The sequence below is a fragment of the Cottoperca gobio genome, chromosome 22, assembly GCF_900634415.1.
Source record: "Cottoperca gobio chromosome 22, fCotGob3.1, whole genome shotgun sequence".
NCBI lineage: Eukaryota > Metazoa > Chordata > Actinopteri > Perciformes > Bovichtidae > Cottoperca > Cottoperca gobio.
In genome coordinates this window covers 2748262-2762342 of record NC_041376.1, presented here as the reverse complement: position 1 = coordinate 2762342, position 14081 = coordinate 2748262, and the positions used below count along the sequence as shown (strand labels likewise).

Here is a 14081-nt window from a genome sequence, read left to right as displayed (position 1 = left end):
CAATATTGGGGGAATTGTGGTTTTGTTTTCGTTACTTCTCTTTAGCTGAAGGAACCCGGCTCGACCGTACGTAGGAACACAGTTTAAATGATTTGTTGGTTGTTGCCAGAGGTTGTGTCATTAGATAAGCGTAATGATGCCTTTGCTGACAGTCAGATGATGGAGCGCTGGAGCTGACGGCTCGTATTCTTAACCTCCTGCTAAAGTATTCCAGGATCTTGTTTCTGCACATCGGGAGCAGCTGGACATATTTCAGTCTTCCTACTTCCTACGGTCGGATGTGTTGAGAGAGTTCTGCTGAACGATCAGCCGATACCTCGAACACTTTAAAAGCACAAGTGTTCCTTCCATTGTTACCGGCTGGTTATAACCCGCTTGTGTACACGAGATGAAGTATTGATATGTGTTCAGAGGGAGACTGTTCTGTGGTTCTGATTTGGCAAAGTGAATGGAAAGATTTATTAAAGATGTTTAGAGAGCACGACCTCCATCAGAATTCATTCCATATATTTTGTAGATAAACTAAGTTGTTATATGCTCACAATCATTGTGTGCGTGTTTATTTCCAAATGGAAAAACCTGGTTTTAAAATGATACTCTCCCCGAGCAGAAAATAAAAGTAACTTTTTGTCCATGTGTGATTTCTCCCTCTGTTTCCAGGAGATGACTTTTCCATCATCCAGCAGGAAATCTTCATGGTGAAGGAATGCATGCACCACAATATTGTGGCCTACTTCGGGAGCTACCTCTGGTGAGAGCTTAAAGACTCGTGCTTTGTCATTTCATGCTCAGTGTTTTCCCACGTCCAGCGCCACCATCGGTGGGATTAGCTGTGCAAAGGGAGTTAACGAGCCTCAAACTCGATGACGGTTTAATAACTGAGTCACACTGTGTGTGTGGTGTGTGTGTGTGTGTGTGAAGTGTGACTCAAACTTCAACTGCTGCTGACGAGGGCCTTCAGTGCCAGGATGCAGCGCTTATGTTTTAATGGAGCCTCGTTTTGTGGCTGGTATCTGAGAGGAAGTAGCGCCGGTCCGCCCACCACGGCCTCAGACTTCCAGCAGGTTTAACTGGAACATGAGCCTCTGATGTGTTTTATACGGCTGTTAGTCCAGAGAGATGCAGGTCTTATCACAGCAGGCATGTCTTGTGCAGTCTCGACACACAGCACAACTGGTTACTGTAAAGTGGTAATGAGCAGCCCACCACCACGCCTACATTATTATAAACTGCGTTCATTATATCGGAACAAACAGTTTTATTGGGGGAATTAAGTTCCGATCAGACCTGTTTCCTGAAATCTTTTCCACGTCCAGCTGAACGCTGTGCAGTGACGCAGCTGTGGGGCAGCGTGCCGTGTGCTCGCTGATCACATGAAGTCTTACTTTCAGCCTTAGTTATCGTCCTCTCGCCCCTCCTCCTCCAGCTTCAGCTCTCTGCAGAAGGGTTACCTTTTATAGGGCTGCGAGATATCTCTCAAACAAAACACTGTCACCGCATGTCCGCGCATCGTAGGTGAAGAAGAAAGACACGTTTCCTGTTGACAACAGAAAGCCTCTGAATATGTCGGGGGGGCTTTGCAGAGAAGCTTTTCTTGTTTGGCTGAAGTTTCTGTATCTCTGCGCTTCTCCATGATGGTCTGTGGTTCCCTCCACGTGCACGCATCAGAGGGTGACGGTTGCCTCACGCCGTTCAACTCCTAGTTTCTTTGTTTTATTATTATGTGGACATATATATATATATATATATTATATATATTATATATATATATATATAATATATATATATATATATATATATATATATATTATGATATGTACTGTACCTGTACTGTACTTGCTGGTACAGTTAAACTTGTGCTGTTAAATGTTCGTCTCTTCGCTGTTTAATAAGTGAACAAAGCTGCGATGGTGGGGGCCTAGTGTACTTAACCCTGAGCTGCTCCAGGGAGACTGTCCTGCTCTGGATAAGAGCGTCTGCTGAATGCCCGTAATGTACTGATGTACTGATGTACTGATGTACTGATGTACTGATGTACTGACTTAATAACGTACTGACGTGATGCTTTCTGATTGCATCAGTCGAGAGAAGCTGTGGATATGTATGGAGTACTGTGGTGGAGGATCTCTGCAGGACATTTATAATGGTGAGCGTTTTTTTCATAACTAATAAGATGCTTTGTAGTCATTAAAGAGTTTTAAACACTGTGCATACGTTGTAAAATCCTTCCCCTGCAAACAAAGATGCCATTGTGTTGTTCTAGTGACGGGACCTCTCTCAGAGCTGCAGATAGCGTACGTCTGCAGAGAGACCATCCAGGTAATCTGTGCCTCAGGTGATGCAAACAATATCAAGTCAATGTTTGGACCTCCAGCTGAACTGAACACATTGTTTACAGGGTTTGGGATATCTGCACACGAAGGGCAAGATGCACCGTGACATCAAGGTATCACACACACACACCACACCACACACTGCCTCGTGCCAACACAGACGGATTAAAGGGAAACTGCACACATATTAAAAATTGATAGACATTATCCTATCGTCTAAAACTCCCACGCACAATAACTAGAGTCTGTAACCGCTCCATAAACAATGAGTCGGGAGGTTTTATGGAGAACACTGAGTGCACCCGGGGGATGAAACATGTGGGTATAAGAAAGAAAACGTTCTGTGGTGTCTCTGCAGCCGCTCCAGACTTTGTACCTGACGCCGTCACGTTTTAAGACTTTCTCTGCAGCCCGTGTTCTCTAATATTGATTGAACTTTCCCAGGCCTCGGACATAACGCACTGGAAATGTTAATTTGTGCGGTGTTACCTTTTAACAGCTCAATCTTTTAGACACAAAGCTCAAGACGAGAGAACGAGGAAAGAAAGGTGCACGATTAATCGGATATTAGTTGCGTTCATGATTTCAGCTTCTATTATTAAATGAACTTGATCGAAATATTGACGTTTGAAATGCGTCCCAGAGCAGAAGGTTCAGTGACTTCAGCTGAAGAAGAACGTAAAGATTTAAACATTAGCAGGAACTTAAAGCAGCGACGATCTCAGCGCGAGAGGTGTGAGATTTATAAAAAGCGTGCAGAGGTGTGAAAGTAGTGCAGAGGATGTGCTCATTCGCAACCAGCAGTGGTGGCAATGACGGCGGTTTGAGGTTGAGCTGGAGCTGATCACGCCTGGTGCGTGCACACACACTGGAGCCTCGTGTGTTATCAGAGGAGGTCAGGGTTGGCCCTATTATATTTACTCCGCTCTACGAGCGAGCACTTCCTGTTTCCTCTCCTCTCACCGCAGGGCCACCAGAGAGACGGTCAGAGCCGGGATGCTGGTGCAGCTTCACTGCCAGCAGCTCGTGCTTCACCTACACACATGTGAGAAGGTCAACACTTTGTTATGAACCCGTGGGCAACACATCAGCTCACGATACTAAAATGTCCTTCTGGTCTGTTGAATGTTCTCTCTTTGTCAGGGTGCCAACATACTTCTGTCAGAAAACGGAGATGTGAAGTTAGGTAAGTTGCTCTTTAGCGTCTTCTTTTAATTCTTTCAGCCGTTTGTGCTTCACATAATCTGAAACACCCGTCAATCCTCGTTACAACCGACTTTGGAGTCGCAGCCAAATAAACTGCCACCATTGCCAAAAGGAAGTCTTTCATTGGAACACCTTACTGGTGAGTTATTCTTTAATCAGATCGAACACAATCTAATTACTAAGTGGTTTTATAGACACGTCCTCTAAAGCAGGGGGGTCAAACTCATTTAGTTCAGGGGCACATGCAGCACAATGTGATCTCAAGTGGGCCGGACCAGTAACACCACAGTACCCTGTAAATAACAACAACTCCTTCGTTTTAGCGCCTCAGTCATCATTCCAGTGTGTTACGTACAGGTCAGTGTCTACAGAGGCACAACACATTCAGGGATCTGGAACAGCATTTACTTATGATCAAAACAACACATTTAAACCTCGCAGTCGTCCCGCGGGCCGGACTGGACCCTCTGGGGGCGGGTTTGGCCCCGGGCCGCATGTTTGACACCCTGCTCTAAAAGATACGAGTTACTTTCCCACAAAGAAAATGTTTTAATGTCTAATTGCAATATATTAAATTTTGATTTTGATTTATTGCAGACATGTCGCAGATCAGGGATTAATAACGTATATCATATAAACAAGTCGTTGTTATGACTACGAGTTACTTTACATTCTAGTCTTCCACTTTAATACATTAGAAAGAACATTAATATATATATATGAGTATTGTTCGTGCCCTGAGCAGAAGTGCATTACAAGCCGACTGATGAAGATGGTGTCTCATGAGTATCACTAACCCCCCCCCCCCCCCCCCCCCCCCACACTCAATGATTGTCTCTGATGTGTAGGATGGCTCCAGAAGTGGCAGCAGTGGAGAAGAACGGGGGCTACAACCAGCTGTGTGACATCTGGGCTGTCGGCATCACATCCATCGAGCTGGCCGAGCTGCAGCCCTCGATGTTGACCTGCACCCGATGAGGTCTCACTCAGAAACTTCGTGTTCCTGTCTCATTAGAACTGTGTTCTGCTCACCTGACGTTATTCCCCTCTTTAAATCTGTCAAAACAAAAGTCACAGCGACGTGTTGTCTTGTAAACGCCTTCATCAAAGTGTTTGTTCCTCTTAGGCTTTGTTTCTGATGTCCAAGAGCAGCTTCCAGCCGCCCAAGCTAAAAGACAAGAACAAATGGTGAGTGCTCGAGCATTCAGGGTGTTGTGATGCTTAGTGACCATCATTAACCAGCATCCTCCTCTTCCTCCTCTTCCTCAGGTCCAACGCCTTCCATAACTTTGTCAAAGTGTCTGACCAAGAACCCGAAGAAGAGGCCCACTGCAGAGAAGCTATATATATATATATATACAGTATATATATAGTAGTGATATATAGTATATGTGTATATATGTATATATTATATAGTATAATAATATATAGTATATATATATATATTACTATATATAGTATATAGTGTATATATGCCTATCTATACTATAGTATATAGTATATATATATATATATAGTATATATATAATAATATTTGTGGATGTAATATATATAGTATATATATATACTATATATATATACTGTATATATATAGTATATATATATACTATATATATTACATCCACAAATATTATTTTTATATAGATATATTATATTATATATTTTATTTATTATTTATATTTTATATATATGATATGTATGCATATATTATTTATATTATAGGTTTATTTTTCTTCTATTGTATCTTTATATTTCCTGATTTGTGCAATACTTTACTTCTGCTTTTATTTGAACACTCTCTTAACATAAAGGATATATAACTATCAGTACACAAACATACACAACACAAAGAATACATATAAAAGAAAACAAAATAAATAAACATATATTTTTAAAGGTTTCTTCTACAGCTAGTAATCACCACTTGCTTTATTTGAACATTAACACAGAACAGATAAATAATTAAACATACACAATATCACCACTTAAATGTCTTTTAATTCAAAGTTATTGTACATATTTCTATTGTAATCTTCTTATACTCTTTATTTATGTGTATTTATGTATTATGTGTTTACTATGTTTATGTTATTCGCCAAAACAGTAAAGCAAATTCCTCGTATGTGAAAACACACTTCCCAACAAACCGGATTCTGGTGTGTATTTCTCAAACTGTATATAATAACAATATGCGAAGAGACAGAAAGTCCAGCCTTGTTTTTTTTTTCATCCTGTCCAATAAAATGTGAGCTCACGCAGCGTGCGTGGCTGACAGCGGACGCACAGCAGCAGACAGCGGACGCACAGCAGCGGACGCACAGCAGCAGACAGACAGCGGAGTTGGTTCGAACATCTTCGACTTCTCAAACCAAAAACACCTCGACTGCTGCTCCGCTCCACAGAAATGCCTCGGACTCATCGCTGTTTTTGGGGGGATTTACGTTGGATTTTTAGCGTTTGATCACTCCGGAAAAAGATGCCTAAACGTGAAGTGAACAGCGCAGGAGAAAGTGTGCCTTGTTTGGAGCCGAACGGGTCGTGTGCCACAACATAAAACTCGGAGCGCATCAAGGCCAGCGGCAGCCTGTAGCACTAGTTAGCTAGCCTGCTAACGCTAGCCTGCTAACGTTACAGGTGTTCAGGCAGCAAATAACCAAACATAACTTGTAGCTGTTAGCTAGCTGGCAACAAGCTGAGCTCCCATGTCGCGACTTAACACTGAACTTAATGTGCCTATTATACGCCTTTTAGCAAACGCAAAGTAGCAAGTATAACACTTAGCAACATTGTTATTAGCCGTTAGCTTGTTAGTTAGCCGCTGTTTACAGCAGCAGCGGGCTAGCCTCACTAGCATCCAAGCTAGCGAGTTAACTTTATAGCTACATGTGCTTATTTAATGTTGTAGCTGATTTTTCGATGTTTAACCTAACTCGACTCCGGACTTGCAGTTTGGTTTAGTGATATTCTTCATATTTGCAAGCGAGGCCGTTTGAGTTTTTCCACCGTGCCTGCCCTGGACTGACCCACCCACAAGGACTATCTCTCCGGGGCCGATGCTGACAGTTCAGCCCGGATCACGGCAACGCCAGGAGCCGCTACAGCAATGCAGCCCCAGCAGATATACGACTTTTCAAGTGACGAGAACAGTCACAAATGGAGAGGCCTATTCGTGCAAGCTTTACGGAAGGTAACACTGTCATTATTACCTCATTACTAACCTCACAAAGTGACACAATCTGCCTTTTCACAACACGTATTCCCATATGGGGGTTCACAAACCCACACTTCACAAGGTGCCAACCTATGTGTCACTTACAGAAAGACCTTTGCTAAAAATGATCATAATCAGATTATTATGAGCGATTTGTATGATAAAAGCAGCACCTTCATTACATAATATCACATCCAGACAGGAATCTTAAAACACTTACCTGTAAACACAATGAAGCTACATCTTCAGCTGCATGAGGGTGAATCAAGGTTAAATAAATACATATTAAATGTGTGCTTGCCTGATATGATGTGTTATGGTAACAGGGACAAACACTTCTCTTCCAGGATACATTGGATGTAATACAAATGTTTACTACTCATTTCTGTTAAACTGCTGTTCTCATCCTCTACAGTGTGTTTTTATTCAAGTCTCTCAAAGTTCCCCATTATGATATTTCTTCCCACAATGTTTCTAAGGAAGTTGTTCAGCTGGGACCAGGTTGTTGATCTGTTGATGTGTGTTGAGGGTAAACAGGCTTCACTAATAACTTGCAGGGTTCTGATGTTCCCCCAAGTGTAGTTCTAGTGAAGCTGTTGTGGGAAAGCTGCTTGTCGAACATAATGTGTCTCTGTGTGTGTGTGTGTGTGTGTGTGTGTGTGTGTGTGTGTGTGTGTGTGTTTTGCTGCCAACTTTTTGTTATTTGTTCCTTGTTCCTCATTTGGTCGAACAGTAAAGATGTCTCATCCCTGCAGCTTCTTTAGAATGATGCTTACATTGGCAGTGTCCCGCCTTTTCCATAGAAATGCAACTTAATTCTCAAACTTTGAGGACCGGAAACATTTTAATTTTAATGTCCTTGGTCAGCAGGACTAAACCGGATCAGTTCCTTTTTGACTGTCCCTCTTTTCTCTTTTCTTGCATCATCTTGGCTTCTCCCTGTCATCACCAGGTTTATTCTGTTTTCTGTTTCACTGTCAAAGTTTTAGTCTTGCTGTTCCACGATGTTAAACCAAAGCCACAGTGTTTAGAGAGTGGAAGATGCACAAAGCTGTGCAGGATACTTTCCCTTTGAAAGGCTCTGTGTGAAACCCACAATGTTTACATTTCCTGATAACTCAAAGGAGTCACTAATGGTTAAGAGAAGGGCACAGACTTGAGTCAAGTAGAGACGGGGCATCTCTTGCTATGTTTCCACTCTGTTGGGGGTCTCTGTGCTAAGCGGTAACACAAGCTCATGATGTCACATAAAACGTGCTCAACCACCTCTGTGACTTGTAGGACGTTTGTGTTCTCTCAAACAGCAGCGAGCCACGGCTGCACAACGCATCGTCTTTTTACCGTCATCGCAATGTCAACTTGCACGATAAACACATCACAAAAGACTGCCCTGTTGCACTCTGGGAGTTTTTAGTTGGTTGAAAGAGATAACTGCACTTTAACTATCACTATCTTCTGAATTTCCCTTCGGGGGATTTACACAGTCTTATTTTATCCATAACTTTCATTATTTTGTGTGTGTTCAGTTCAGTAACAAGTTGAGTGTTGTATTTCAGCACTGAAAGCAGCAGAACTGAGTGCACTTTAATATAGTTATTGTGATATTCAACGTTATGGGAGATTTTCCTCTGATCGTGCAACCTCGTAAACCGCCGTTTGTTTCTCCATTTATGATCATCTTAAAACATCTCCTGACAAAAAACCACTAGAAGAATGTCCTTTTTTATGACTAATATTAATGCATGTTATGTCTGTAAGACATGAGAATACATGCTGTATACTTTATAACACAGTCTGTTAACGACTGTTTCAAAGTGCAGCTAATAAAGCGTCTACTTGAGACTTTTGCTCAGATCAGTTATTGGCACACAATCTGCTCTTCCTTCCCTTTTGTAGTGTTTAAAAATAAAACATGCAAAGTAACATTCAAACCATCAAATCAAAATGTCAGTTTACAAAACAGCGACTTGTCCATTGAGGTAACGAAGCCCTGAACCCGTGGAGGCAGGGACTTCATCACATTCTCACTTTTAATGCCTTATTTTTAGTAACACCAGCAGAAACCTGCTCTGAGTCAGCCATGTAGCAACATGGCGTTTATAAATAACGCAACACATTTCTGTCGTTATCTGCAGTAGAGATGAATCAGGTGAAACCGAGCGAGCAGGTGGTGTGTCGCTTTATCTGTCTCAACATGTTACACCAGCGCCGGAGGGGAAGCCTGCCACAGATTGACGCAGGAGAGGTTTGTTTTGGTTTTGACAGACTGTGACTCGCTGTTTTTCACAGCTGTCCACCGGGGGCTTTCCTCGTCAGAAGGACCCGTTGTGGATGACTTCACCTCCGAGAACCAGTTTAGATTATTGTTTAGAGGCACAAGAGGAGCTGTTGATGCGTAGACATTAGTTGTGATTAAACGGGGAGGTCACCTTCAGCTGCTGTGAGCTGGAGCTGCAACGAGTCGGTCTACAGAAAACATCACTTTGTGTTTTAATAAAGGATTAAAGAGAAGATGCTGTTCAGCCTCTTATGTGGAGCTTTCCTCCTGTTGCAATTAAATAACATTTATTTTTACAATTAACACTAAAGTTGGTGTAAAACATACTTTGCTGTTTTACTTAAGATTTCATTTCACTTTTCTTTTTACAAAATAAACAAAAGACTGAAACGAAAAGGATCCTGAGTAAATATAAATGAGATGTTTCTCCTTCTCTCAGTTGTTCATATTTAAATGAGTGTTTTTGGGTGTTGGATTGTAAAACAAGACATGAAGGTGTGAAGCACCAGAGACTGCAAGTTTGTTCTTTAGCTTTAAGTTTAAAGTGTTCTGCGGTTAAGACATCGACCATGAACCACAACGCCCCAGTGTCACTGTGGATCTTTCTCTCGTGTTTCCTGTCATCTCTCGGTCTCACCGTCTGCGAGAAGGAAAGGGATTATTAGTATTTATCTTTTCTTTATCTGCAGCTGTGCACAAATACCAGCTTTGAACACAATGAACGACGTGCGAAAAGAAAAAGAAAGAAGCTGCGCAACAATATAAAAGAAGCTTCAAAAAAAGCATCAAGCTCAACTTTACAGTGTCACACACACACACACACACACACACACACACACACACACACACACACACACACACACACACACACACACACACACACACACACACACACACACACACACGTGTCTGTGATTCTGTCGTTGACATTTCACCACGGACGAGTTCAGTGTTTGTCTCCTCGCTGCATCTGCGTCCCGGCTATTCTTGCTCGCTGCGGTTCGTGCCCGGTGCCGTGCAGGAGCGTCACTCGGCCTCTGGCACGCCGGTGTTGCCGGGTACAGTTTCAGTCCATGGCCATGTTGAGTTAGCGCAGCACGATGCCGCTGAGTTCACGGTTTAGAAGCTGTGATTGGTCGGGTTACAAGCATGCTTTGTTGTTGTGAAGATGGAGGCCACACACACACACACACACACACACACACACACAGCTTATATTTCTGTTACAAGCCTCGACTATGAATCCAAATGATAAAAGATTCTGCTCAAGAGTTCCCGAAAATCTGGAGTTAAGTATTTCTAAAAATGGCTTTTACAAAGTACCTGCTGATGCGAGCCGCTCTTGCCATCATGTAATATGTTTATTTGGATCACTTATCTTATCTTGGATCTGTTGATTAAAGAAGCTTTCACTTCAGGAAGTGACTGAGCCGGTGACATGCTGTGAGTATTATACGCAACAAGAAATGACTAAATACAAGTGTTGTTGCTGTAAGGTTCATGAACGTGGATCTCTGTGAGACGAAGGATTCTACGAGTTCACTGTCAGGTCTTCAAACAACAACAGTTATACAAACTGTGTGTGTGTGTGTGTGAGAGATCACCCCTTTAATTAAAGGTTAACGTACGGCTGCACCGAAGACTTTGAATCTTCAAAGCTTCTTTCATAATGTTGATATTCAAACTTTTAAATGCTGCACAGATTTGGGTTGTTTCATTGTTTAAAGCTGGAGTTTGTGCGCAGATTGATTAATGTTATTAGTCTGTAGTATGAGTTGGACTCCAGTGGTGCTGCGTAGGATTGTTTCTAATAACGTTTAAAGTCCAAAAACCGACATTTATTAAAAGAAGATGAATATATTTACTTCCAAAAGTCACAATTTATGTTTATTTATCATTAAATCATCAAAGTTTATTCAAAAACCTCAAAAGCTTTGAGTGTATGTCATTCAGTACGGCTATAGTTTAATAAAAATATTACGGAGTAAGCGACATGTGTTGGTCTCATGCAGCACGCCGTCACGTCTCTTGGCTGAGCTGCGTGTTGGTCGGACAGGATGTTCTTGGTAACAGGTTGCACTTCCTGTGCAACAGCCCCGGGCCGATTAATACACACGTTCTCCACCCTTCCCAGAATATTGAATTAAGTCTGCGAACATCAGTTTGTCCTCAGACGGAGGATGGGTGGAGGCAGGCAGGCAGGGGTCACTGGGTCGGGTCAGATGGGGGTCATGGTGAGCGAGGCCACGTGCTGGTGACGGCACGACCCCCAGCCATTGTCTTCATGATGTGAATGTGAGGAGCTAAATGTCAGTGTGTGTGTGTGTGTGTGTGTGTGTGTGTGTGTGTGTGTGTGTGTGTTTGTGTGAAGTTCTATTTCCTTGTTGTGAATATGTGTGTTTGTTTTTCATCTACTGTGTGTGTGTGTGTGTGTGTGTCTGAAGGATTATCTCTGTCTCTTTTGTCTTAGTGTGTGTGTTGTATGTCTGCACCATGCATCTTTTGTGTGTGTGTGTGTGTGTGTGCCTGTGCCTGTTGTCTCAGAGTTGATCTCTGGCCTATGGTTCCCCAGACAGTCTGGTTGTAATGGCAGATGATGTCATGGCATGAATCACAAACAGTGACACATGCTCGGGTATAATAACAAGCCCCACCCCCACCACACACACACACACACACACACACACACACACACACACACACACACTTATACACACACACTATCCACATTACCTGCAACCTGAGCCTGATGCAGGCCCGTATACACAGCCAGGAGAATAATCAATTGAATTAGAAATGTTAACCCTGTATTAACACCGTCCGGCCTCCATTATTACCTCCAACATTTCTGTTCTTTTGCCACCAGCACACACACACACACCTGAGTGAGTGTGTTGATTATTTTATAAAACAGAGAAAAGCATCAAATCTGCATATTTGAGGCTGAAAACTGCATTTAAAGACATTTCTGCAGGAACAATTATTATTTCAATTAATCGATTTTTAAAATAGTTGCAAAATGTTGTGCTTCGGGGTCCATGTTAACGGGTGAGAGCAGCCACACTACCAACGTGAGCAGTGCGGCTGCGTGGTGGCGGCGGCTGCGTGGTGGTGGTAGTGGCGGCGGCTGCGTGGTGGCGGTAGTGGCGGCGGCTGCGTGGTGGTGGCTGCTTCTCTTCTAGAGATTTGTAGTCTCATAAGTTTTAGACGGTGAAAAGGATCTTTTGAACGTACATTGACATCATAGCAGCAACATTACTATTATTATGCCAATATCTGTAGAATATGTCGGACATGAAAGAAATGTAAATATTTATTTTTAACTCAGCACTTTCAAAATAAAAGCCCTCTAGAGTTTTTCTGTGGACAGAATCCCTTCGTTTCCTAACAAAATACTCTTATTCTGAAATATTTGCAGGAGTTATTTGGAGTACTTGCATGAGACGGAGTTTCTACACAGAATCTGAACTATTATTTTGTGTTTTGTCTGCATGCATCAGCTCCTTGCAACGTGTTCTTGGCATCAACAAATCTGTCAGTTTCCACAACTAATACTTGTGTTGATGTCGCACTTTCGTGGTAATAAAATCTTCGTTTCGAGGTAAACGTCTGCGGTACGGAGATTTGGAGAAATGCTGCGTGTACTTTTTCCACTTGAAGATTCAGATTTTTTCCCTTAACTTTCACTTGCGAGCTTTGTTTTCTGTCGGATCTCATTACTTCAGCGTGGTGGCAGAACATGTTCAGCATGTTATGTTTAATGTGTGCTTACACAGCCATGCACTCAAACTCATGTTATATTTGTTATTGCACCACACAAGTCTCTGCAGACGCCTTGATGACATGGAGCCACTAGTTTAACAAAAGGGTTTTATAAACGTGCTAAAATGAGAATATACATTTAATATTTCTGTTTCTAGTCTTTGTAGACACTTCTGCTCGTTTTATTCAGTTTATTGTTTTGTTTTGTTTTTAAATGAGTTCATCACAATATCCTGATGTCTTCAATCAAAAACCTGAAATTAATTAAATGTGCAGTCTGAGAGCGCAGACGTCCTCAAGATGTTCAGAGCAAAGCAAGAAATCTCCAATGAACAGAAAAATAATCTCCAACTATTTTGATAAATGAGTTATTTTATTTTAGTTTATTTTAGTTCTTTTTAAAACGCTGTTTGCAGCCTCAGCGGCACTGCAGAGCTGCTGCTTCAGGAAGGCGCCGTGTGTAATGTTACAGGCTGGCATGTAGTACCTTCATGGATCGGTTTCTGCTCGGTGTGTGGTCTACTATGTGCACTTGAGCTAGAAATGGATATAGTGATGTTGCTGTAAGACTCTGAGGTTAAAACATCACCCAGTTGGACTTTTCCCTGCTAGTTTTTGTCCGTGTGTGAATCCCGGTTTTCCCTCCTGGCTTTGGCTCGGCTCCAGTCTGTGTAGTAAGAGCTGCTGCTGCCTCCTCGTACACGCACATCAATACCTCTCAGTCTGCTGCTATGATCCGCTCTCCCCCGGGGGCTCCGCTCTGTGTGGGTAGAGAACAAGGCAGGAGGGGGGGGGGGGGCAGTGAGAGCGCTGGGACTTCCTGTACGCTAGCCTTTCCCTTGTTAATGGAGCTGACCATGAAACTGAACACCTTAACACGGCACTGGAGCATGCACATGAAACTGTACATTTTAATGTCTTTTCCTACATGCAGTGGTGGAAGTTGGTTTGATCTGTAACGTGTCACCACAGCTCAGTGTGGCATCTTCACGTGTTTGTTTTGTCAAAAACACCTAAAGAAATTTAAAATAAGGAGGCAGTGACAATAAACACCACAAGACATTAATAAGGCTGTAATATTGTTTTAAATATATATTAAAGTGTACTACGTTCTGCCTTTCTGCTGCTCAAATTGCTTGTTGAATTATTTCCAACATTGTTTTATTGAACAAATTGAACTGAACACAAAATGCACCAATAAAAAACAATAATGTGGATTTAAAGTGCAGTTTTCTGCTGATTTCAGTCGTTTATCGTGCAAGTTGACTAAAACACTATGTTGCTCCACACA

General features: G+C 42.2%; 1 protein-coding gene and 1 pseudogene across 1 annotated transcript in view; both read left to right on the top strand.

Moving 5' to 3' along the window:
- The first annotated feature begins 647 nt into the window (after nucleotides 1-647).
- On the top strand, nucleotides 648-6497 carry LOC115027686 (mitogen-activated protein kinase kinase kinase kinase 5-like; annotated as a pseudogene).
- The window catches only part of sos2 (son of sevenless homolog 2 (Drosophila)), a 47084-nt gene continuing 38822 nt past the window's right edge, over nucleotides 5820-14081 (top strand). The window contains 1 exon segment of the mRNA XM_029460447.1: nucleotides 5820-6726. Within this exon segment, the coding sequence (XP_029316307.1) occupies nucleotides 6643-6726 (84 nt within the window). The 5' untranslated portion in view covers nucleotides 5820-6642.